The 25899-nt window shown below is 51.9% G+C and overlaps 2 protein-coding genes across 10 annotated transcripts in view; one reads left to right on the top strand and one right to left on the bottom strand.

Annotated features, from left to right (window-relative positions):
- Window positions 1-3641, top strand: part of KIRREL3 (kirre like nephrin family adhesion molecule 3) — a 574748-nt gene extending 571107 nt beyond the window's left edge. For all 6 annotated transcript variants that reach the window (XM_055273675.2, XM_055273678.2, XM_055273676.2 and 3 more), the window contains 2 exons: window positions 1418-1504; window positions 2119-3641. In XM_055273675.2, the coding sequence (XP_055129650.1) occupies window positions 1418-1504; window positions 2119-2562 (531 nt within the window). In that variant the 3' untranslated portion in view covers window positions 2563-3641. The remainder of the gene's footprint in view (window positions 1-1417; window positions 1505-2118) is intronic.
- Window positions 3642-12410: 8769 nt separating this feature from the next.
- ST3GAL4 (ST3 beta-galactoside alpha-2,3-sialyltransferase 4) overlaps window positions 12411-25899 on the bottom strand; it is a 49696-nt gene continuing 36207 nt past the window's right edge. Inside the window, exons 2-11 of one of the 4 annotated variants that reach the window (XM_063635645.1) lie at window positions 21128-21203; window positions 20741-20825; window positions 20276-20356; window positions 19950-20047; window positions 19665-19725; window positions 19122-19217; window positions 18820-19009; window positions 17927-18070; window positions 13397-13540; window positions 12411-13085 (exon numbers count right to left, since the gene is read on the bottom strand). In XM_063635645.1, coding sequence (XP_063491715.1) covers window positions 12999-13085; window positions 13397-13540; window positions 17927-18070; window positions 18820-19009; window positions 19122-19217; window positions 19665-19725; window positions 19950-20047; window positions 20276-20356; window positions 20741-20825; window positions 21128-21143 — 1002 coding nt within the window. In that variant the 5' untranslated portion in view covers window positions 21144-21203 and the 3' untranslated portion in view covers window positions 12411-12998. Of the gene's footprint in view, window positions 13086-13396; window positions 13541-17926; window positions 18071-18819; window positions 19010-19121; window positions 19218-19664; window positions 19726-19949; window positions 20048-20275; window positions 20357-20740; window positions 20850-21127; window positions 21204-25899 lie in introns of those variants that run through there. The other 3 variants (XM_055273690.2, XM_063635646.1, XM_063635644.1) reach the window with 3 other exon arrangements.

Below are 25899 nucleotides of genomic sequence, written 5' to 3'. Positions count from 1 at the left end.
AATGGGACCTTGAATTCTCTCCCATTGGGACATTCTGTTTGCCTCAGACTGTCTCCATATCCCTTAGTCCAAATCCACAGGCAAGACTAGGGGCAGCTCAGTGTCAGGTGGGAGCAGAAGGGACTTGCTGAGGGCTCTGGGCTAAGCCACCCCTTGAGGATATCGTCATTCTCCCATTCCCTTCACCTCCTGGTCCCAAGACAGCCCCATCTGCAAGAAGGGGCAGACTTAGAAGTTGAATCTGATGGGAAAGAAGGTCTCCAGTCCCGATAGCGCCAGAGCATTTACTGGAAAAATGAACCACGCGGTCTCCTTAGTGAGGAGGCAGCCAGGTGGCAGCACTTTTGCTGATTCCACGGGGCTCCAAAAAGAAACGAGGAAAGCAGGTTGCAAGGGAGAAGAAACATCCCGGCCCAGAGAGTAGGAGGGAACCTACTACCTATACCGTGCAACTAGCAGAGACACATGGCAAGCCTCTCGTGTGTCACAAGTTAAGCATCACTGTGGTTATTCAGATTAATTCATATGCCCACTGGGTGTGCAGTATGCTTTTTCATCTTATGTCTAATAATTTTGTTAATTTTCAGTAATTTAGAGCTAAGCCACTTTGCCTATTCATTCAACATATACATACCATTTGAAGCAGCTCTATTGTATATCAGGCACTGTGCTAGGCATTGGCAAATCAAATAATTAAGAGATTCCATCCCAAAAGCATGCAAGGTCAGTGACCACAACATGTAAAGCACTGAACCAGGTGTGGGAGGACCCAGAGATAAGCAGGAAGTGATCCTTGCCCTCAGGCTGTTTGGCATCTCTAAGGAAGATAACTTTTCATGAGAAAAACAGGTGTGGCCCATGTCGCCAGCATCTCACAGATGGTTGTTCCTTGTGACTTCTTAAGGCCTGCACTAGGCCTGCACGCTGGATAAGAAACTGCCCTAGGCAGCCTTGCCATGCCCAGTGATTGACATTCTGAAATAATTTATCTACAAGTCCATCTCCCTGACGAGCAGAGCTGTATCTTAATGTACGTTAATCTGTGGATCCCTGATCCTTAGCAGAGCACCTGGCCGGCATTTTACAATAAACATTCAGTGAATGGAATTGAATCAGCTGTGTGAGATCTCTGGTAATGCCCTCGCCCAAGCGAGGAAAGTCTGGCCTCGGATACCTGCCCGTCACTTCCCCTAACTGCCCCTCACCTCACCTACTCACCCACCCCCCTCAACTGCTCTTCCCTGTCTCCTAGGATGGGGCTCCAGGAACTCACCTTGACTCTTTCACATGGTCCAGGCAGTGAGGGGTGGTGGGGGTTATATAGGGCAATCTTTTGAGTTTCTGATCTCATCTTTTCCTTGGGGGAAGTGGAGGTTTAGCCACCTCCTATCCACTGAGCAGCCTTTTTGGGTTGCAGATGGACCGGGGTGAATTCCAGCAAGACTCAGTCCTGAAACAGCTGGAGGTCCTCAAAGAAGAGGAGAAAGAGTTTCAGAACCTGAAGGTAAGAAGGGCCCCGGGTTGTAAGACACAGCCATGGAATCTGGTCTTTAGCTCTGATGGCCCAAACCCCAAATCTATACAACAAATGACAGCAAGTAGGAGAAGAGAAGGCCAGAGGCCAGCTTGGTGGCAGGTGTCCGTCCCTGCCTAAGGCACCTGCTCTCCCTACCCCAACGCTGAGGAGGCTGAGAGAGCTAAGGCTGAGACTCCCCAGTTCTCTTCCACAGCCTCCTCACATGTAGTTTCAAAATGAAGCATCCATGTTCTGGACAAAAACAATTAAAAAGCCTGACTTTCAAATGACCTTGCATTGCCCTGACATAAACCCAGTCAAGAGCCTCTGCTTCCCTCCTTCGGCCCTCAGCCCTCACCCTTGCCGGCCCTTCCCTCCTGGGGTCCGCAGTCCCCCTTCTGCCATCTCCTGTTCAGTGTCCTTCTTCCCCTGCACCTTCCCCGCAGCTGTTCACCCCTGAGTTTGCTCCCTACCAGGTTGCTCCCTTCCTCCTGTTTTCCCTCTTCCCTCCCCGCATAAGGGGATGGGCTCAGCCTGGAAACCCCAGCCACGCTCAGTGGAGGCTCCTCCAGGTGACGCTCCTCTTCCTCTCGCCCATCCAGGACCCCACCAATGGCTACTACAGCGTCAACACCTTCAAAGAGCACCACTCAACCCCGACCATCTCCCTCTCCAGCTGCCAGCCCGACCTGCGTCCTGCGGGCAAGCAGCGTGTGCCCACAGGAATGTCCTTCACCAACATCTACAGCACCCTGAGCGGCCAGGGCCGCCTCTACGACTACGGGCAGCGGTTTGTGCTGGGCATGGGCAGCTCGTCCATCGAGCTTTGTGAGCGGGAGTTCCAGAGAGGCTCCCTCAGCGACAGCAGCTCCTTCCTGGACACGCAGTGTGACAGCAGCGTCAGCAGCAGCGGCAAGCAGGATGGCTACGTGCAGTTCGACAAGGCCAGCAAGGCTTCTGCCTCCTCCTCCCACCACTCCCAGTCCTCGTCCCAGAACTCTGACCCCAGTCGACCCCTGCAGCGGCGGATGCAGACTCACGTCTAAGGATCACACACCGCGGGTGGGGATGGGCCAGGGAAGAGGTCAGGGCACGTTCCGGTTGTCCAGGGACGAGGGGTACTTTGCAGAGGATCCCAGAATTGGCCACCTCCAAGACAGCCTCCCAGCGCCTCTGCCACCGCCTTCCTTCGAAGCTCTGATCAAGCACAAATCTGGGTCCCCAGGTGCTGTGTGCCAGAGGTGGGCGGGTGGGGAGACGGACAGAGGCTGCGGCCGAGTGCGCTGTGCTTAGTGCTGGACACCCGTGTCCCCGGCCCTTTCCTGGAGGCCCCTCTACCACCTGCTCTGCCCACAGGCACAAGTGGCAGCTATAACTTTGCTTTCATGAAACTGCGGTCCACTCTCCGGTCTCTCCGTGGGCTCTACCCCTCGCTGACCACAAGCTCTACCTACCCCTGTGCCTGTGCTCCCATACAGCCCTGGGGAGAAGGGGATGACGTCTTCCCAGCACTGAGCTGCCCCAGAAACCCCGGCTCCCCACTGCTGCTCAGAGCCCATAGCCTGGAGGCAGACAAGCCAGAAATGGCCTTGGCTAAAGGAGCCTCTCTCTCACCAGGCTGGCCAGGAGCCCACCCCCAATTTGTTTGGTGTTTTGTGTCCATACTCGTGCAGTTCTGTCCTTGGACTTGATGCCTCTGAACTCTGCGGTGGGACCGGCCCCGTCAGAGCCTGGTGTACTGAGGGGAGGGAGGGAGGAGGGAGCCTGTGCTGACAGAGCACCTCGTCAGGTGTGCCCCTCCTGGGCTGTGTGACCCCAGCCTCCCCACCCACCTCCTGCTTTGTGTACTCCTCCCCTCCCCCTCAGCACAATCAGAGTTAATGTAAGAAGTGCGGGAGCTTCTCTGGTCAGGGTTCTCCGAACACTTATGGAGAAAGTGCTTCCTGGGAAGTGTGGCGTTTGAAGGGGCTGGAGGGCAGGTCTTTAAGATGGTGAGACTGCCCTTCTCGGCTGATAAACACAAGACCGGCGATCCTGTCTTCAGTAAGGCTCCACGAGAAGAGAGGAAGTATATCTACACCTCACCCCTCCTAGTCACCACCTGAAATAAATGTTAGGGACGCTACTCCAACATGTTTGTTCAGTTCTTTTGTTCCTACAAAGCCACAGGAAGAACCTAAGAGCTCATAGATGCGTTGGGAACCCAAGGTTCTCTGCCCTCCTTTGAGTCAATCGTCCTAGACAATGAAGGCAGTTGATAGCTCTGGTTATGGTGGCAATAAAACCTACAGGCTGACTCCTCTCCCAATCCAGAGGACGTGAGGGACTCACCCCCCACCTGACTCAGCCAAATATAGCTCAGAGGCAGAGTGGTCACACTAGACACTGGCCAGGCCATTCTGGACCCTTCCTCTCAGCAATATTCTGAAGGCAAAGTTCCCTCCTCTAGAGGTTCAGAGAACAAGACCCGCTAGAAAGAGTCTAGACCACCAGGCACCCTAACACTTTAATACACAACTCAAATAGTGTTCTAAGAAGGGCCTCACTTGTGGGGAAGCTTGAGGTGGTCATGGCAGATGGGGTGGATAAACAGGGGCAAGTTAGAGTGCTCGTTGAGGGAGTGGGATTCAAATGGAACTTTAAAGAACCCAAATTGTCCCTAAGGTGGGTTGGAGGTTCCTCGTCAGTTTTAAACCTTTCTTCTCCACCCTTCCCCGGTTGTTCTTACCCATCATGGGAACCTTCATCACACCAGTTTGTGCTTCTTTCCAGACACTGATTCCTTGGATGGTCCCAATCCACAGATTCTATACACAGCCTACACAGCTCTTCCACTCAGAGGAATTTTCTGCTTCGATCATATTTCCAAGTGCTTCAAAATTTCCCAGAAACCTGGCTATCTTCCTTTGCAGCCCCCAAGCCTGAGGGAGTAAAAACTGATCAGAAATGTTAAGTGTATGTCCACAGCCTACATTCTGTGCTGCTGGTACCATGCTGGCCTAGCATAAACATCAGGATGCTGGCCCCTGCCCTTCCTCTCTAGGTTAATCTCAGCAAGCTTGCTTGCTTGCTTTCCATATATGTTTTCCACTGGCTAACAGAGAATAAGGATCCAAGACCATATGCACAATGCCTTGGTGTGCTGGAATAAGGAAAAGATGACTTTAGAGGATCTGTCCATTTACTTCTCTTATTTCTCCTGGTCTTCTCACCTTGGATATGGGTAGACCATCTACCTCCTAGTCCTCAACACAGCTGACCCTGCCCCCTTGCTCCTGCTATACACGCACACACACAGAGAAACAGTGTGCACTAATAGGGTGGAGGTGCCCATTCTTCCATTCTTTCCTGGAAGCCAAAATTATAAACGAGAAGAATGGGGAAGAAATGTGTTCTATAAAATGAGCCCTTCGTCCTGTCCCTCGGCACACCCAGGGTAAGAATGTGGACTGAGCAGAGCGCACCGGGGCAGCTGCAAACACTAGGCTGCACGGTGCCCAGCCCTCTTAGCGCTCTCCAATGCCCAATGCAGCAAAGAATAGCCCAAGGGATAGGAGGTCACAAGGATGATCTTTGTCAGAGACAAGAGCATGGAGGGAAAAAATGAGGGGGATCTGGAGGACTCTGGGGCATTCAGAAGCCTGAACTGAGCTGGGTACATCCCTCAGCTGTCTCCAGCACTACCTACTTCTCACAAAGGAGTGGGGGTGCAGAAAAGCTGGTGAAGGGAGGTGCTAAAAAACAAAGGCAGTAGGAAGCCCTGAATTCCCCCGTAGGTGATTTCACATTAAATAAAATGAGCGCTCTACATTTGTAATCTTATTTAATGCTCGCAATTCTACAAAGTATCACCATTTTACAGATGTGGGTTGAGGCTTAAAGAAGCCAGAAAACTTGCCCAGCATCAAGCGCTAACGAGTGACAAACATGAGATTTATACACACATGATTTCCGTCACGAGATGTTTGCGCCCTACAGTGAAAACTCCAGGCCACATTCATCCTAGAATGTGGATGGAAGTGGCTGATGGTAAAGGCCATCCGCTAGCATGCACTCTGGGGCAGGCCGGGCGAGGACAAGCACAGCTCCATTAGGAAGGCAAGACTGGCATCCTCCACCCTAAGTCCCCAAATGACCCGGAAAGACCACAAAGCCCTGGGAAACAAAGCTCTTCTGTGTATCAAATCACCCCCACCTCTACCAAGGACAGCATCCAGTCTTCCGATAGCTTTAAACTTCATTACTGGCTCAGAGTCACTGGACGGAGGCCCAGTCTCTAATTCTCAGGTTCAAGATCAGTCGGCCAAGGCCAGGGTTATTTCCACCACCTCTTCCACTTTCAGGTAATAGGAAGTACTTTCACGTGAAGAGCAAAAATGTCACATCAAATCCGTTTCTGACGAAGCCTTTTTGAACAAATTCTAAAAAGCAAGAGGCCATGAACTGATTTTAAGTTTCCAGAATGGAAAGGAGCCAGGGAAATGAAAACAAACACGGTGCAGTCCTTGGGAGATTTCTTAGAACAGGAGAAAGGAGCCGACCAAAATTCCGTTTCTCACTTCCTGGTTGGAGAGGAGTACATGCTGCTTGGGGCATTTGCTATTATGGAATCAGAACCGAAGGCACAAGGTATGCACACACTCACACACACACACACACACACACGTTTGATTAATTCTTCCCAGGTATTATGTGTGTGGTTTGTCCTGGCACCAGAAAAAAAAAAAAAAAAAGACAAAAGGGAGTCTTGAGATTAGTTTCTTCTCTGGGAGCTTTCTCTATAAAACACACTTTTTATTGAAATAAAAATATAAAAATTTAAATAAAGACTATCTTAATTTGCAAATAGATTTTTATTTTAAATGCTCCTTGGCATGCATATCTAAAGAAACAAACATTTAGATGTAGACCAATGACAACTAAATCTTAAATTTCACTTCCCCTTTCAAAACGTCTTTTGAAAATCTCTTATCTAAGTTGTTCTTGGGAACTGTAACCACATACCAGCAATTTGCAGCTTTCAAATCAAAATTCGCAGCAATCTCTGGGAGTCACTGATAAAGAGCTCATTCACTGATAGCCACCTCTCATTTCCAGCGAGCCTCCAACCATCTCTTCCCCAACTCCTTAAGTTTCAGTGTTCCTAACCAGGTCATAAACTGAGAAAAATTTTTAAAAATTTAAAAACTCCTCTTCTTTCTAGAAATAAGGAATTGTTTTCCTGGCCAAGTCCATGTTTGCTGCAAAACCATTCTTTCCCTCTCCAACCGCCATTCCTCCTTGGCCCTCCTCCCATCCTCGCTAACAGCAAGTTCTTTGACATACACTGAAAGCTTTCATTACTGCAAGCCCTATAAGTCCTCCTACTCCCACAGCTTCCATCTTTAAAAGGCCTTCTGTGAATATACACCATTCACAAGATACGTCATCAAATTGTCATCTACATCCCTGGTTATACTCGTGCCTCTGCCAATATCTGCCTGCCACTCCATGTTCCCAGTGCTTTTCTCGGAAACAGTCCACTCAGCCCACCCATGGGGCTGAAACAGCCTCAACCGCTGAGTAGAGAGCTTCCTTGAGTTCCCTGATTGGAGAATACCAGTCAAGAAATAGCATTTCTTTCCGCTGTTCCTTAACCTTACGGCCCTTGGCAATATCTTGGAATGCTGAAAACATTCAAAAAATGGTTCTTTGTAACTGTCTTCTTTATGGTGAATCTAAACTATTAATGCTCAAAAAGAAGGTTAGTGAGGTCTCAGGGAGTCCAGATGTTCCTAGAAATAACTGGAGTTTAATTAAATGGAGCTTATCTGAAATCGATTCCCAATTATGCAAGAGAAAAAGTACTATTCTGGATAGAAGCTGAATATAGGAAGGGATTCATCTCTCTGAAGATCGCTTTTTTTTTTTTTTTGAGATGGAATCTCACCCTACTGCCCAGGCTGGAGTGCAGTGGCACGATCTTGTCTCACTGCAACCTCCACCTCCTGGGTTCAAACGATTCTCCTGCCTCAGCCTCCCGAGTAGCTGGGATTACAGGTGCCCACCACCATGGCCAGTTAATTTTTTGTATTTTTAGTAGAGACGGGGGTTTCGCCATGCTGGCTAGGCTGGTCTCGAACTCCTGACCTCAGGTGATCCACTCGCCTTGGCCTCCCAAAGTGCTGGGATTACAGGCGTGAGCCACTGCCCCCAGCCTGAAGATCACTTTCTATGAGACAAAGTCCAGGTGGACTAAGTTCAAGTTACCACTTTCACCACCTTTGCAAGGAAATTAAACGGCCAGGCTCTGCTGCCCAAGGACTAGGAAGTACATTTGTGACATTAATGGGCATTGCATTTCAGAGAAATATTAAAAGAAGAAGGCAAGTAGAGATAAAGTGATACAGACAAGGATTTAAGCAGAATTTTCAGATAAGAGCTTCCTACTTGACTTTTAATATAGTTTCTCTAGCTCTCCTGCCATGCAAGCGCTCCATCAGTGCAACATAAATTCACTGAGAAAAAGAGCACAGACCTGAAGGGTGTCTCCAACCAGACTCCACCAGCTCTATGCTTAGTAAGAAGAGAAACGGGGAGACACTCCTTAAGTGTGAAAGTTGGTGATGTGTGTAAATAGTGTTTTGGGAAGACTCAGAATGATAGATGGCTCTGGACTAGCTCAGTTCAGCAATTCCAACTCCGATCCCCTAGGGTCGTTTCAACATCTGAGCCTGTCTCATTCTCTCCACCCAACACCACCCTCCCAGCCTTCCAAGGCTCTTGAGAGGAAGCTATGTCTCTGTTCTGGCTGTGGGTGTTTAAATTGTTACCTTTCCCTGGGAACCCAAAATGGGGTAAAAAACAGCACCTGCCTCCCAAAGTTCATTTTTCCCTAAAAAACTCTTGCCAAGCCCTGTTGTAATAACCCTCTTAGCACTATGGTCTCTCCCACCTGCTTCACACCATCTACAGTCCTTTTAAGGGAAGAAGTGGAGCCTTCCCGTACATTTGAGCTTCTCAAAAATCTGTCATCTAATGAGACTCAAGGTTCATCTCTTCTTATTTATTGGGTGCAGGATCCCAAAAATCTCTAACAAGAGAGATAAACTTAATGAGATTGAACTGGACAGCCATAACTACAGACACACACCCACACCCACACCATGCGCATACCCCTCCTTAAACTTTTAAGTCAGAAAGGTCCGATTTCTTGGAACCACATCTGGTACAGAATCATGGGAATGTTGGAAACTAACAAATAGTTTTCCGAAGCTATAATGAAGACTTCAAAAAGGTTGGAGAGATTAGAATAGAGCTGACAAACTCAGGTTATACTTCTCAACCTTTGTTTAGGAATCTACTGTGGCATGCTAGGTACCATTGAAATGGATGTCTCCCAAGAAATCTCTTTCCCCAAGAATCCCTAAAGGTGTCCGACTTCATCTTGAAAACCGCTGATAGCCGAGCGTGGCAGCTCACACCCGTAATCCCAACACTTTGGGAGGCTGAGGCACGTGGATCACCTGAGGTCAGGAGTTTGAGACCAGCCTGGTCAACATGATGAAACCCCATCTCTACTAAAAATACAAAAATTAGCTGGGTGTGGTGGCAGGCGCCTGTAATCCCAGCTACTCGGGAGGCTGAGGCAGGAGAATCCATTGAACCTGTGGGGCAGAGGTTGCAGTGAGCTGAGATCATGCCATTGTACTCTAGCCTGGGTGACAAGAGAGAAACTCTGTCGCAAAAAAAAAAAAAGAAAAAGAAAGAAAGAGAAAGAAAGAAAACTACCAATAGAAAGCAGTTTAAACACTATTCATGGTTTGATTATGCAAAACCTGTGTTGCAGTCATTTCACTGATGTCTTACCTTCCCCTACCTAGCTTGTGGGTGATTTGAAGACAAAGACGTTTCTGTAACCAGCCATGTTACTCACTACCTGGACAAGTATTTGGCCCTACAAATGTACCTAACCTGTTTCATACCCTCTGGCATTTTCCATGATGCAAGGCAGCTTCCTAATTAATGTTGATACCATACTTTACAGTCTACAAAATGTTTTTATGATATTCCCATTAGGTCCTTAAAACCTCATTGTGAGAGAGACATGCATAATCACTGTTTTGCCGATGGAGAAGCAGAGGTTTACTCGGCTAAATGACAGAGCAGGGAGTTGAACTCACGGTCCAACTGTCCCTGCTTGGTGTGCATCGCACCTTACTGTCTCCCACAAAAACCTGCTTCCAAGCTCAAACTCCTCGTAGGCTAGGCAGCCTCTGGAGGAAAGCAACGGAATGTATTTACATCCTTGGAAAATGTAAATAAAATCTTTAGCTTCCAAAATTAAGACACACCATGTGATGTGAACATACAGTAACATTTAAATGTGTTCCTGCGCTACAGACCTTGACTCTTATCCTGCCCAGCAAGGTGATGAAGCGGGGAGTTCCTTCTCCCCTCCAGGCCTGTTTCCCCTCTGTGGACTTCCAGAATCTAAATTCGATGGGACAGAGCTCTTCCACTCCCTCGCAGCCTAAGGCGGTTTCACCCCAGCCTCTGCGATGAACCCAAAGCAGGTGGCATGACGGAGGCCCAGCGAGAGTTCGGAGGGGCGCGGCCCCCTAGTCCGCCCAGCCTCCCATGAGCCGTCGCCATGCCTTGAGCCGCTTGCCAGGGAGGGGCCGGCCTCGCCTGAGGCGGGGCGCCGGGGCCAGCATCCCCAAAAGCGCGGGGAGGAGGCCGGCAACCTGGACGAAGCGCGGCGGGCCCTGCGAGATTCCAGGCGGGTTCCCACGGCCGCGAGGGTCGGCGCGGCGCCCGTGCAGACAACGCCTGCACTGCCCTGCCGCCAGGGCGGGGCGATCTGCATCAGTAGCTCCTCCCTCCCCTGCCCTCCGGGGAGGAAACTGCGCGTGCGCCTAATTAACGCCGCTCAAGGACACCGGGGTTTAGCGCAGGCTTTACACGCAGACCGTAGAGTCAAGAGGCCCGTGCGATGATCCTGCTGTCCCCAGCAGCCTGGGTGAGACCCAGGAATCTCTATTCCCAAGTCTCCCTAGGTAATTCTGAGGTAAGTGGTTCTCCTTAGCTGGACCCACCCTTTTGTTGCAGAGAGATGACTGGCCCACGTTCTTACAGAATAAGGCGACAGAGGCTGGTGGAGAACCCAGATCCCCTGACTTGCCCTCAAGCACGTGCCCTACTGTGCTCTTTCCCTTCCTCATTTCCAGGGCATGGTTTAATCAGTCCCAGGCAGGCTGGCAGGCAGTTCATTCCCGTTGGTTGGGCTAATTGAAGACTGAAAGTCCCTTTCCCAGAAAACCAAAGAACCCCATCCAACAGCCCCACATCAAAGCTCCATTCTCAGCTCCGACTCTTGGCCAGTATTGCCTCAATCTGCGTAGGATGTTGGGCACCCTGGAGAAAGCTATCCCCACCCCCCAAGCAAACAATGGCCTATTTGGGTATACACACACCCCGCATTCAGTCTTCTCCGTATGTGAGCAGGAAGGACTGTCTGCACACAGAATCACAAACAACCCACCAAGAATGTAAAATGCTCCCATGTCTACATGTGTGCGTGTGTGGAGTTTAGAGGGGTCTGACCCACCCTTGTGTGCTGGATTCTGGCTTGAGTTTAGGCACGTTCAGTAACAGGCAGTGGCCTCAGTCCAGGCCAGCTGGATCATGTATGCAGACAGCCATTCTCAATGGCCCCGGATGGGAAAACGGACACTCCCTTGCATCTCCACATGAGCGGCAGCTGGGGATGCATCGGGGTGAGCAGAGTTGAGATCCCCACACACTCACAACCCCTGCTGTCTGCAAGCTCCCTCCCCAGGACACAGCCTTCAAGACAAAGTAAAGTTTGCCCGTGTAGAGGGGAGCGGGTTTGGGGCTGCAGATGCTGGGGCTCTACTCGCTGTCAGAACCCCCCTCTCCCCTAGCAAAGCAGCCAGGCTGCTGAGAGAGCAGGCCTTCTGTTCCCTGGGAGGGTCCTTGGGGCCATTCTGGGGGATGAGGTGGGTGTCCGCAAGGCCACTCCAACACTCTATGGAGAACCATGTCATCTTCCTGTTCCTCCCAAACTGCTGCCCCTCTTTATCTGTCCTGTCCCAGCCTGGCTTGTCTCAAAACCTCAAAGCTGCAACTCTTTCCGAGAAAGCCAGGAATACAGCTGCCAGTTCCATTCCCCAAGCGGGGAGTTCCAACTCTCCCTCCTGGCTCCAGATGTAAAGGAACAGCTGTGGGGTGGCAGGAAGCCCAGTTGGCAGCTAAGCAGGATCTGGGAAGATGGAGAACGAAGGCGGGAGAGACAGGCAAACGGCAGGATTGTTACGATTCTAAAGACCTAGGAAAGAAACCGTTTCATCTCCTGGCCCGGCAACTGGCTGATAGGCCTTGCCAAATCCCTTCAACGCTGCCCTCCAGGCCTGCCCACGCCATCCTGGCAGCCTGCGCTGCTGGCAAGACCCTCCATAAACTCCATTTTCTGGTTCCCACTTAATCTGAGAAGGGAAACTTGGCTTTCTTTGTCTGACCCCACCCCTGTCCTTAAAACACATACCTCCCAAGCATGAGATTTGGGTAACTGAAGAATGGTGGGGAAGAGAGGAAGGAAGGTGAGAGAGGACCCTGGCACTCTCATCTGGCATCTTCCAGCCCCTCCCTTCTCTGGGCAGTAACCCAGGATGCCGGATGTCAGGGTGGGTGTCTGCAGACAGGGCTGCTGTGAGCACCACTCACTCTCCTGCTGTGCCAGGGCGATAATGCATGACCGGGCACCCAACACTGGACTCAATAAGTAATTATTTCCTGAGTGACCATGCCCTGCTCTGGTCTAACAAGCCTGCCCACTGCCACACCCCGTCCCATGCCTTCCCCCACCTGAAAGGACACAGGACATCACAACTGCTTCCGTTTTAGGAAAAATAGTTTAATGGTAGGTTTGTAACCTCTTTTCTAGATGAGGTCCCCTTCTCGGTGGAACCCCCACACCAGTGCTTTTCCCATGCCTGCTGGGAGGTAGCAGCCCCTCTCTGGAGGGCACCCACCCATTCCCAATGCCCCTGCCCTCCTGGGAGGCCAGTGCCGTGTCTAGGCCTTGGTGGGGCGATCACTGTAGGTTTGTATAAAAAGTGGGCAGAATACTCTACTGGCCTCCTTCCTGGATGCGTGGGACCAGCCCACAGCACCTTCCTACCCCTTAATTAAATAGCCCATTAAATAATCTCTTGGTGCTGGCAGAGAGGGGGTGCCACAGCAACGAGCCCCCTGCCCTGGCCGGGCTCCCACGGCTCCAGCGCCCCCACCCTGACTGGATCTCGGCTCCATAAGAGCAGCCAGGGGCATGGCCTCATCTCAGACCTGGCCAGGCCCAGAACTCCCTCCCCAAGAAGGGGTGAGTCCAAGTGGGTCATACTGGCACCAGGCACCCCCACAGCCATGGGCGGGGGTCACCGAGACAGCAGAGTAGGCAACAACCGACAGGCTACAGCCCAGGTCAGAAGGACGTGAGGTTCTTGACAGCTCCCATCTCCAGCATCCGCTTAATGGCCAGGGCCTCTTGGGAGACATTATGGCCTGACCCCTGTGGAGACAGCCAAGGAAATAAACTGAGGGACTCCCAGGGACCTCTCTGTCCCCAGAAAAGTCTCCCTGCCCCTCCCCATGGCCCCACACTTCTTGGGAGCTCCCTTCCCCAGGCTGGTTCTGGGAAGGAAGACAGCCCATGTGGGTGAACATGGAGGATGCTGGCCAGGGAGTCCAGATGCCTTGGCTCCAGTTCTGACTCCAGGAGCCACCTCTGGGTCTCAGCACTGCTCCCACTCACCCAGTATCCCTCTGACTGTCTGCCCGTCCACGCCCTGCCCCACTGTGGCTCACAAGCCAGGCACTTACCGCCATGGACTTGAGCGTGATCTGCTCATAGTAGTGAATGGTTTGCTTCTTGTTGTAGGCGTCTGGGTAGCCAAAGCCGGCAATGTGCACCAAGTCACAGAGGTGGAGGGCCAGTGTGATGGCCAACAGGCCTGTGGTGGGCTTCTGAGGAACAGGGGCAGGAGGGTGTTAGTGGGAGCCCTGCTCCTCCCACCATCATCTCTGCCAGCGCTCTGCAATGGAACTTTCTGCAGTCACGGAAACGTTCTCCATCTGCGCTGTCCAACAAGACAAGCCACAAGCTAACGAGCACGCAGATGGGGCCAGTGCAGCTGAGGAACTGAATTTATTTTATTAAATTTTAATTAATTAAATTGTAAATTTAAATCGCCACATGTGCTGGGTGCAGTAGTGCATATGCCTATAGTTCCAGCAACTCAGGAGGCTGAGGTCGGAGGACTGCTTGAGCCCAGGACTCCTGGGCTGTCGTGCACTAAGAATGCACCTGTGAAGAGCCGCTGCCCTCCAGCCTGGGCAACACAGTGAGAACCCCCATCTCTAAAAATAAACAAATATAAATAAGTAAATAGCCACATGTGCCTAGTGGCTACCATTCTGGATGGTACAGCTCCAGACATCTAGGGGAGGCCTGGGGCCTCTAGAGATAAGACTAACAATCAGAATGACAATCATCACCATATCAGTTACTTTTTAAATACTATGTGCCAGACACTATGTTTAGTATTTTACCTACCTACTAGAAAGCATTATCTCATCCAGTCTCACAAAAACACCTGGAGGTAGCTATTATTATTAGCCCCATTTTACAGATGAGAAAACCAAGGCTTACAAAAGCGTTAAGCAACTCATTCAAAGGAAAGGAAGTGTTCTGCCCTCCTCCTTGGAGAACCTGACCTCATTCAGAAGACCCAGGTGCTCTGACATGCACTAACTGTGCTACCCTTTATGGGGGTGGCGCTCTATTTTCTTATAGAGATGGGGTTTCACCACGTTGCCCAGGCTGATCTCGAACTCCTGGGCTCAAGCGATCCACCCACCTCTGCCTCCCAAAGCGCTGGGATTACAGGCGTGAGCAATGGTGCCTGGCCTCTCCTTTAAAGCAGGACAGCAGTACCTTTCCCATCCACCTTACTGGCTGCTCTGAGGACCTCACTTGCTCATGCCTAATTCATCCGCAGTGACAGGCAGCCGGATATTCTCACTTCTCCAGCCCCGCCTTCCTCAGCTTCAGCAACCTGCTTTGCACACAATTTCAGCTGCTCATACCCATTTGGGAGCCATTCCTGGACCTCATCAGGCCTGTCGACATGCCCAGCTTTCTCCCTCTCTGAGCTCTCCTGTCTTCTCATCTTCCACTCCCTGGCTGGGCCTTCTTTTTCCACCCTTGTTGCTTTCACCACCAGTGTGTTATCTCATCCAGTTGGGCTGAGCCACACTTCCATGGCCTTCTAGCCAGCACTGCCTGGACACAGTCTCCTTACACTCACCAAATTCCTCCTCTTCCTTGCACTCTCTCTATTAGTTAAATATGTTACCATCCCCCTCTGCTGTCCAAGCTAGAAACCCAGAATTGGTCAGAAATCTCTCAATTCCACCTCAAATATATAAGGCAGAATCCTAAGAGAACCCCAGTGACCCTAACCCTCATGTAACCTCCTCCCTTGCGCATGTGGGGAGCCCGTGAATATGATGCGATTACGTGACGTTACTTTAGTGGCACAGTTGAACATAAAAGGAGAGGCTGTCCTGCTGAGCTTGACCTAATTACCTGAACCTTTAAATCCAGATGTCAAGATCAGAAACGGAGGTCAGAGATTTGAAGCACAGGAAGGATCTATTGTGCCGTCGCTGGCTTAGATGGAGGCTGTACGGCATGAAATGTGAGCCACCTCCAAGAGCTGAGCGTGGCCCCCAGTCTCCAGCTGACAGCCAGCAAGGAAATGGGGACCTCAGTTCTACAATCGCAGGAACCAAATTATTTCAACCACAAGAATGAGCCTGGAAGCAAAATTTTCCCCCAAGCTTCCAGATGAGAACCGCCTGGTTAACAAACTGAGTCCAGCCACACCCTGCTGTTCTGATCTACAGGACCATGAGCCAGTACATGGATATTGTTTTAGCCCACTAAACTTGTGGTATTAGTTAGGGAGCAATAGAAAGCTAATACAGGCCAGGCACAGTGGCTCACAGCACTTTGGGAGGCCGAGTGTAATCCCAGCACTTTGGGAGACAGAGGTGGGTAGATCACCTGAGGTCAGGAGTTCGAGACCAGCACTCCTGTGTTTTGTATTTTTGTAAAAATACAAAAATTAGCCAGGTGTGGTGGTACATGCCTGTAATCCCAGCTACTTGGGAGGCTGAGGCAGGAGAATCGCTTGAACCTGGGAGGCGGAGGTTGCAGTGAGCTGAGATCACCCCACTGCACTCCAGCCTGGGAGACAAAGCGAGACTCCGTCTCAAAAATAAACAACCAATATAATGTTGAGTCCATCTCCTCCTTTTCCCTTCCCACTGCCAGGAGCTGGGTTCAGGTCCTCGCCCTCTCTCATCTCCCTCTCCAGCCTCCTCTCCATCTGTAATCCTATGAATGGCATGAAACTCCTTGCTGCCCTTCAACGCCACTTGTACTGGAAACAGTTCAGTGGTGGAGGAGCCGCCTGCTCTGGCCAAATGGAATGCCTTTCCCCAGCTCTCTGCCTGATCCTTCCAGGCCCGGTTCCAGCACCACCTCCTCTGGGGAGCCTCCCAGACATCTCTCAGCAGATGTCTGCCCCTCCTCTGAGATTCCACGGCACTGGGAACAACTCTCCATTGTGGAATTTTATCACTCCACAGTGCAACCTGCATTCTTACTCTGCTAGACTGAGGTCCCTTAGAGCAAGGAGCACAACTTCCTTGCCAAGCAAGAAGACTCGGGACCTGGCATTGAGCAGTCACAAAAGCAGCCATTCAACACAGAACATGGAATAACAGGAAATGTTCAGTAAACAATAAAATCATTTATTCAAAATCTGGCAAATATTTAAAGAGCAGGCCCTGTGTACCGATCTCCAGAATAGGTATTTTATGTCATTATTATTTTTCAAAATCCTACAATGGCCTTAAAAGGTCATTATGGATATTATCCCACCATACAGGCAAGAAAAACAAGGGTCTGAGCAGTTGACCTGCCAAGTCCCACACAGTACACAGCACAGCCAAGCACCATACCTGTGTCTGCTGGGCCTGTCTCTCACCATCCCACACGGCCTCCCCGAGGGGCTCCAAGATATGGGTGGAAGTACTTGGGAAGCTACAAAGTGGGTTAAAGCCCACCAGCTGAAGACTACTAGGGCACTGCACTCAAAACCATAACTTGCTATGGCTGAAGGACATCAGGTTAAAAAGAAGCAGCACATAACTTGTGGTCAGACACAGTGCCTTACACCTGTAATCCCAGCATTTTGGGAGGCTGAGTCACGAGGATCACTTGAGGCCAGGAGTTCAGGACCAGCCTGGGCAACACAGTGAGACCCCCATCTCTACAAAAAAATTTAAAAATTAGCCAGGCGTGATGGTGCATACCTGTAGTCTCACAGCTACTCAGGAGGCTGAGGCAGAAGGATCACCTGAGCCTGGAAGTTCGAGGTTACAGTGGGCTATGATTGCACCACTGCACCCCATCCTGGGTGACAGAGTGAGACTCTATCTTTAAAACAAAACAAAAACCCGTAACTTGCAAAACTCCCTGAGTTTTGGTTCAATTTGGTTCATTGACTCCCTGAACCAAATCATGACATGCAAGATAAACTGTTTAGCTCCAACTCTTATAACTCGTTCAGCCGGGCGCGGTGGCTCAAGCCTGTAATCCCAGCACTTTGGGAGGCCGAGGCGGGCGGATCACGAGGTCAGGAGATCGAGACCATCCTGGCTAACACGGTGAAACCCTGTCTCTACTAAAAATACAAAAAACTAGCCGGGCGTGTTGGCGGGCGCCTGTAGTCCCAGCTCCTCGGGAGGCTGAGGCAGGAGAATGGCCTGAACCCGGGAGGCGGAGCTTGCAGTGAGCCGAGATCGCGCCACTGCACTCCAGCCTGGGTGACACAGCAAGACTCCGTCTCAAAAAAAATAAATAAATAAATAAAAAAAAATAACTCGTTCAGACCAGTGTTTCAAGATAAGATCACAGATGAAGTATCTAACAGTAACTCTGCATGGCTCAAGTTGTTCCACAGATCAGACCACTGACTGACAGCAGCTCCCCAGTTGACAAATTCTGACCAGCGCCTGCCAAAACCATCCTCTCACACCAGCCCCTGAACCTGATCCAGGCCATCCCCATCCCTCCCCACTTAGTAAATGCCCCTTGGTTCTCTAAAGTGTGCACTCCCCTTTGCAGCAGCAACTTTAATGACAGGTGTGTTCCTGGAGGGAAAACGCAAACCGCTGCCTCTGTTATGGGATCCTTCCACGGCTTCCTACGCCCATAGGAACATCCCTCCTACTTCCCGCCCAGGATCCCAGCCCTCAGGCCTGACTTCCCATCATCACCTGTTTAATCTTCCGTGGCTGTTGCATTGGCAGGCTCAGCAGTTTGTCAGCTGCAATCTCCATGAAGAAGGGGTTGAGAATCCGAATCTGTTTAGGGTTGACATCCCAGATGAGGGGAGGTTGTTTCCAGAAACCCTTTCGCACCTAGGAGGATGGGGTCAGAAGAGAGAGACAGAAGCGGGTGAAGCCCTGTTTCTCAAGTCCAACCCAGCGGTCCTCAGCCAGGCGAGGGGGTCCAAGTGATGGCAGAGGCCTTCAGGAGCACAAGGTGAGGGGAGAGGGAGGTGAAGTCTGTGCCAGAGATGGGAGAGCAGGAGAGGACCAGGGAAAGACAGGAGGAAAGGCACCCCCTCGGGAGGCCAGGTGACCAGGTGTATAGAGCGGAGGGTCTAAATCATGGACCACTTCCAAGAACATCCACACAGGTAGAAGGGACTAAAGTTTCAGGCTGTCTAAACACTTGACAAAAATGCCAGATGGGACAGTTCAGCCTGTGACCGGATGGCAAAGTGACGTAGTGAACTCTTTCTGGGGACCGTCTGTTAGGACACAGGCCTCAGTGCTCTAACCTGCCCTCAACCTGGACATGGCCGCTGGAGAATTCCTCCGCTCCTGAGTTCCTTACAGGCAGACACCTACTCGGAAAGCTTTGTGTCGCAGACACGCCTGGAGCATGGGTGCCTGTGGCTGCTGCCACCTGACACTTGCAGGCTTTTATACCCAGTTGCTGGGGCGGCTTATGGGAACACCGCCCTTGGAGGGCAGCCTAAGGTGCTGACTGCCGGGAGCCCAGTTCATGCTGTCCCCGCACAGGCTCTCAAGGAGCGTGAGGTCCTGACTCGGGCAGCGTCCCCACCACCAGGCCTCAGCCCCCAGTCTGTCCCCCAACTTACCCGCTTCTTATCACTCAGGATGGTCTCAATCCAGTGGAAGTCCATGGCCTTGAAAGCTACCAGGACGAGGAGTGTGTCTGGATTGTTTTCTACTTTGGGGTCGAAGTGGGCAGATTCAGGGTAGAAGAGACGCATGGTGGTCTTGGAGCCCACGTCACCCTCATAGCCAGCCACTGGGGCATTGTTCAATCTAGGGGTTGGGAGGAGGATTCCCATCACTAGAGGCCTCCTGGGCCTGTCTACAGTCCCTGGCTCGGACATCCAGTTCCCAAACAACAGTAGGAAGAGATAGTCACACACACCTGATGACCACATCGTACTTGTTGATGGCATCTCCCAGCGAGCTGTTCCGCAGCCGGTGCCCGTTCCCCACGACCACGCAGCGGCGGCACCTGAGGCTGCCGTAGAAAGAGGAGTGGTCAAGCCCAGAAGTCACCCCACACTCTACTCCATGCTCGCTGCCCTGGATCTGCCTGGGCCCGTCTCAGGACCACTTCCTAGGCCCCCTCAGCCCCTGGTCCCTGTGAAGCAGGCATCACCCCACGGTCCTGCTTAGGGTCATGCTGACTTTACAGCGCTGGGCTTTAAAAGAGGAGGAGACTGCGCAGAGCACAGAAGAGGGCAGAGGAGTGGAGGGAAGGCACAGGGGGTGTATCAATGAGAAAGCCCTGCCCCACTGTTGCAATATCCTCGAGCAGCCTCGGCCCACTCTGCACCCAGATGCCCAGGCTAGGCTACCATGGGAATTGGCTGGGATGGTGCCAGTCTATGACTGTTTCACGGTGGGGGGGGGGGGGCAGGAAATAGGAGAAGGTGCCCAGACTGGAGTCGGAGTGCCACCTTACCTCTGGATGTTCTCGGGGATGGAGGAGCTGGTGATGGCTAGCACCCGGAGGAGCAGATCCTCTACAAAAAGAACCAGGCGGAGGACTGATGCGACAGCTAGCATTCTGAAGGCTGCCTGCCCTCCCTCCACTGCTCCTCAGAGCCCTGGCTGCCTTCTTCTTCCCCTGACCCTGGTACCCGAGTCAGGCTCAGAACTTGGGCACTGGGGCCGTGGACGGCAGAGAATACGAAGCAACGTGGTCAGGGTGAGCCCATGGTTCCCACAAAGCTGGGTGGGAACTTACCACTCCCCTTGGTCCCATAGGGCAGCTCATAAGCAGATGGTGTCTTGACCCAGAAATAATCCTTAAGCCGCAGGAAGATGGGCTGATCCCGGGAGTAGCTGCACAGAGGTATAAGCCGGGTGGGGATGAGAACAGAATTAATCTTGATGCCAGAAGCAGGGTTAGGCCCATGACTAATATTATAAGGCCTTCTCTTCCCTCTCTGGCTTCACCTAACCCATGTCCACCAACACAGCTGCTCTTTCCATCTACTCCCCACACTGTGAACCCCTCAATCCCAGCTCGCTCCATGCCCTGCTCTACCCTCCTCACCCTTGAGTACTTACTTGCCAAAGAGCTTAGAGGCCTTGCTCTCTGCCTCACCCTGGAGGCACGGCTCCTTCTTCTCTGGAATGGGAAAATAAAAACTGGAGAGAAAAAGGACAGCAGGCAGGAGCCCCAGTCAGACCCAGGGGCCCATGTTCCAGGCAGCCTAAGCCTTCTCCCACGGCATGAAGGTCCCAAGGTGCCAGGGAGGAATCATCTCAAGTTAAGTTCCACTTGGAACCCAAGTCCTTGAGGATCCAGGTCTTCCTGCCCCTGCACTCCCTGGGTGAGGGCCCAGTGAGACATCCCAGGCCCTACCCCCATCCACCCTCATGGAAACACTCCGTACCAGTAGCTGAAGGGATGAGGTCACGAGCTGGCTCTTGGAACCTTCCTGCTCTACTAGGTCCCCCGCTCTATTATGCTCCATCCCTAAGCCCTGTCCCCGACAAGAACCACTGGAAGGACATGGAAGATCAACTCACAGTTCGATGTACCTGTCTTCCCGGGAGATGGAATACCACACCATGACGACCAGGACCAGAGCCAACATGGCCAGGAGCTTCCAGCCTGCAGGACACATGCACAGAGGAGCTAGAGGCAGAAACAGGCAGGTACAGCCCCCGTCCACCTTCCCACCTGCCCCCTTCTGAGCCCCTCCGACCCCTAACACGACAGGAGCAGTCTCTGGCCCTCTCCTGGCCTTGGCTGAGGGCTTGACCCTGATTGTACCCATTGTCCTTCAAGATGAAGAGAAGGGCCCCTGGCTCCCTGTCTGTCCCTCCACAGCCCCCAGAGGTCCCAGGATCCTGCTGAAGATGGCTTCTGGAGGCCTGTCCTCCAGAGTAGGGTAGCCCTCAGACGACACTCACGGGACTTGCTGACCATGTTTCTCAGCAGGCAGCAGGATTCCTGGGGACAGCTGTCATCCTGGCTGCCTCGGGCCACCTAGGAAATAGGAGTCACAGGTGTCTGGTTGGCTTCACAAACTCTCCTGCCTAGACACCGGAGCAGGACACACCCACTGTCCGCCCCTCCCTTCCCCCAGAAAGCAGGAAGCTGTTCCCTGGGGCAATCATCTTGAGGGTGAGGTTTCTCATCCAGGATCCTCCTAACTCCTCTAAGGGCGGCGTCACGGATCCAGGTGAGTCCTGCCACGGAAGGGAAAACCGAGGGTCCAGCCCTCACAGACTAGGTCCCAAGCCAGGTTGGCCTACTCCAGCCTCTCTGGTGTGGTTCTTCTCACCGTCCCCTTCTGCATTTTGACCCAGGAAGGGCCAGCTCCAGGAGGGAGACAGCTACCCCCGCCCACTGTTGACACGAAAGTTAAGCCAACTCATTGTGTGAGGGCTTGAGTCCTATTTTGCCCAACAGAGGGTCACCTATTCTCCACCATCCAAGGCATCCCTTGGTCTGGTCACTGCCTGCCTCTCCATCATCAATCCAGCCAAACAGGTCTGCTCAGGCCAGAGGTCGGGAGTGAGGGTGGGGCTATGACATGGTCCTCATGAGGCCTCCTTGATCCCTTCTAGACCCTGACCAAATGCAAACAGTGCTCACGCCTCCCCACCCAGCCATGGGGTAAGCTCAGGGAGGGAAGGTGTTTGAATGGGGAGCACAGGGAGCTGGGAGGGTCTGGCTGGCCAAAGAGGAGTCAAGAGATGCTTCCAGTAAGGGTGAAGGCAATAAGGTGAGGACTGTGCACAGGAAGGGGTGAGCTGCTGTTCACCCCTGCACACAAGCAGAGGCTTCCTCACAAGCACCAGCTCAGCCTTGGCCACACCACAGAGTCACTGCGGAAGAAATTTCTGTGGCTTCCACAGCCACACAGAGGCACCAGATGCCAAGTGCCAGTTTCTTCCATCCACGTCATGCTTCCTGATGATCTGGATTGGAAGAGTGACTTGGACACTTCCTAAAAATACATTTCAGGGCCCTTCCCTGGAGACCACCTTGGTCAGCATGAGTATGGCCTGGGACAGGCATTTTCACAAACAGCCCATGTGAGTCCGACAGTTGATCAGGAAAGGGAGGCAAGCACTAGTGTTTCTGCACCAGTGGAAACTTTCCATGTTTTCATAGGGGCTGGGGACAGCATCTGGATGAGGCCTGGTCCATTTTACAAACCATTAACCAATGATCCTGAGCCCTGTCCTATGATGGAGTCAATGTCCTGCTCCCCAGTGGGCTCATTCCCAGGCTCCGCTCTGAACCCACAAACACCAAAGGATCAGAGTCTTGAGTCACAGGAGACAGCCAGGCAGGGACCAGGGTCAGACTCCCTCAGGAGTCAGAAGCATCATCCCCAAACCCCAGAGGGGACGAAGCCTGGCCCTGTCCAGTAAAGGAAAGTGATCAGTTTGTAATCAGCAGAAGTCGCCAGGTAAAGGTGTTGTCCTCGTAACTCCCCCGACAGCTCTTCTGAAAGGGGTGTGCCTTACCTACCCGTCACCCCACAGCCATCTCTGAGTCATCCCTACACGTGGCCCTCCTCGCCTTCATAGCTTTTCCCATCTGTCATCAGCTTAATTACTTGTTTGCTTTCTGTCCATCTCCCCAATTGGGATATAAGCTCTGTGAGGGTTGGAATTGGGTCTGTCCTGTTCGCAGCTCCAGTCACACATGTAGCACACTGCTTGGCACACAGTGGAGTACATCAGAAAGTACTTAGTGCATATCAGGTTGGTTACCGTGGACGATCACACCTCTCTCTCTGACCTGCAGTTTCCTCGCTGTCAAACTGAGAAGTCACCCTATTCCCACTGCTCAAAAAGGGCCAGATCAGTCTCATGGGCATCCCAGAGCCCTTCTTAGACAAGTGGATTCTTAGGCCTTCCAGACCTATAAAATCAGAATCTGCATTTAAACACATTACCCTGGCGATTCATATATCCGTCCGAGTTTGAGAAGCACTGGTCAAGCCTGATGTTCTTGATTATGGCTTAAGAAGAGACTCACCTGAAGTACTTAAACAATTTTTTTTTTAAATGAGTATCTGGGTCCCAACACCTAGGAATTCTGGGTTAATTCATCTAGCCCAGCACTGGAATTCACTGAAGCCCACTGGGTGATTCTAAAGTGCGGCCAAGGTTGAGAACCACTGGTCTGGATGATCTGTGGGTGATCTGAAAGCACACTTCTCAAACCTTGATGTGCACACTGTGACTCAGAGGGTGCCAGATGGGGGTGCAGGGCAGGCGGGGATTTGCATTCTAACCAGCTCCCTAATGGGGCCTGCTGTGTGGCTAGAACTACTCTTTGAGTTGCAGTGCTCCGAACCAGGATCCCTCCAGCTCTAACATTTCAGGACCTTACAAACTACAGCCTCTCTCCCACTCCCTGCTCCCTCTCTCCATCTTCCTGGCATGACCAGGGTGCATTTCATCTTCCTTTCTATTCATAGGTCACAGCTTTGGCTGCACGATGCAATGACCTGAGGAGCTTAAACGTACAAAGTCTAGGCCCCACTCTCCAAGATGTTTATTTAATTGGTTAGGGGTGGGGCCCAGGCATGAATAGTGAATAGTAAAACAAACCAGCACCGCACCTCCTCTGTGATTCTAAAATGCAGCCTGGGCGGGAAACACTACAAAGAGCTCATTTCACCTTTTGTAAAAGACAATTACACAGGTATCCTCCAGGGCTGCCCTCCAGGGAAAAACCTTTGGCGTCAGAGGTGAGCAGCGTCAGAGGTGAGCAGCGTCAGAGGTGAGCAGCGCTAACCAGTCTTAAACAACAAGACAATTAGCCCTTCTTCGACCTCTTCCCCAGTAAAGTTCTACATTTTCTGGTCTTCATTCCAAAACAGCGTCAGTGTTGCGCTAAGCAAACTGGGCGAGTCCTAGGGCTTGCTCTGCTATACCCAATCTCGAATTTCACGAGCCCGCACCCTCCCCTTGTGGGGCTGAGGGTGAGGATTGCTCAGTGGCCCCAGGCATTCCAGAGCTTCCAGGGCTGGCTGCTGCCTCAACATGGCACCTTCTCCCAGCAGCTACCCCACATTGCTGGTCTAGCTCTGAGCATAAAGGGCAGGAGAAAAACCACAGTAGAGTACCTGGGTGGGAAAGCAGGCATCGAATCCACTCACGTCCAAGGGGACCAGCCTCTCACCAAGAGGCCAGCCAGCTCACCCAACCTGCTGGGCAAAGGTGCCCCCGGGTAGGAAGACAATCTGCTCTTCTTGGTGCTCTGCCAGGAACCAAGATGTCCCTGGCCGAAGGGAGCTGGTCAGTTCTGCCACAGAACTTGCCCATGGGCAGAACTGGGGGACAAGGTGAAGAAATAAGGCCCAGTGGAGGCAGAAACCATGCCTCCTTGCTGCCCCAGCATTCACAGCCTAACACACAGTGAGTACTCAGCAAGTACCTGCCAAACCAAGGGGGCAGAACTAGATATGCCCCCAGGGGCACAGTATGGTGCCCAGCCCCTCAGAGCCCCTGGATCCATAAAAGTGATATGGCTTAATGTTCTGGGGAAGGGGTATGGGAAGACCAGAGCAGCAGAAGCTCACGGTTTACTTGCTGGTTCTGTGATCATAAGCAACCACTTACTGTCCTCATTTCTTCTTTTTTTTTTTTTTTTTTTTCCCCAGACAGAGTCTTGCTCTGTCGCCCAGGCTGGAGTGCAGTGGTGCCATCAGCTTATAGCAACCTCCACCTCCCAGGTTCAAGTGATTCTCATGCCTCAGCCTCCTAAGTAGCCGGGACTACAGGCATGTGTCACCACGCCCAGCTAATTTTTGTATTTTTAGTAGAGATGGGGTTTCTCCATGTTGCCCAGGCTGGTCTCGAACTCCTGGCCTCAAGCGATCCACCCACCTTGGCATCCCAAAGTGCTGGGATTGAAGGTGTGAGCCACCACGCCTGGCCATCACTGTCCTCAGTTCTGTAGGGAAAACCTGGAGCCCCTGTCTGCCTGCTGTCTACCTCTAGACTTTCCTACTTCCCCTCTTCCCCGCAAATCCTTCCATCTAGACACCAGATCCACCTCACCTTCCCGGAATACTTTCTAATGACTCCTCTTTGCCCTGGGTCTCCCACCTCTCTTTCTCTATTCTCTGACTTATAAACATGCTCAAGTCTCCTCTTCCTAAAACAAAACAGCAAACCTCTCTCTGCTCTATCTCCTCAAGCTCCCCCGCATCTCCCTCGTTCCCTCAGTGATCAAACTTCTTCACCTGTACTACACTCTCACTTCCTACTCTATCCTCCCACCCCTACGCCACTCCCTCCACCCTTGTTTTTATTCTGAAATTGCTCTTGCTGAGGCCAGTGACCTTCTAATTGCCAAACCTAAGAAAGGTCTATTGTCAGTCTTCACTGCGCTTGGAGGCCTTTGATGCCGTAGGCCATGCCTCCTCCTTGGCTTCTAGGTCAAGGTCAAGATTTCCTTCAGGTTTTCCTCCTGCCTCTGGGACAGTAGGCTGTGCTACCAGGGCCCACCTTTTTCTTCTTTTTTTTTTTTTTTTTTTTTCTGAGAGGGGGTCTCTCTCTGTCACCCAGGCTGGAGTGAAGTGGCACGAACCCACTGGAACCTCCACCTTGTACGTTCAAGTGATTCTTGTGCCTCCTGAGTAGCTGGGATACAGGCACTCACCACCATGTCTGGCTAATTTTTGTATTTTTAGTAGAGATGGGGTTTCACC

Source organism: Symphalangus syndactylus, chromosome 3 (genome assembly GCF_028878055.3).
Source record: "Symphalangus syndactylus isolate Jambi chromosome 3, NHGRI_mSymSyn1-v2.1_pri, whole genome shotgun sequence".
NCBI lineage: Eukaryota > Metazoa > Chordata > Mammalia > Primates > Hylobatidae > Symphalangus > Symphalangus syndactylus.
The sequence above is the reverse complement of the archived record's forward strand: the minus strand, read 5'-3'. Positions and strand labels throughout refer to the sequence as shown.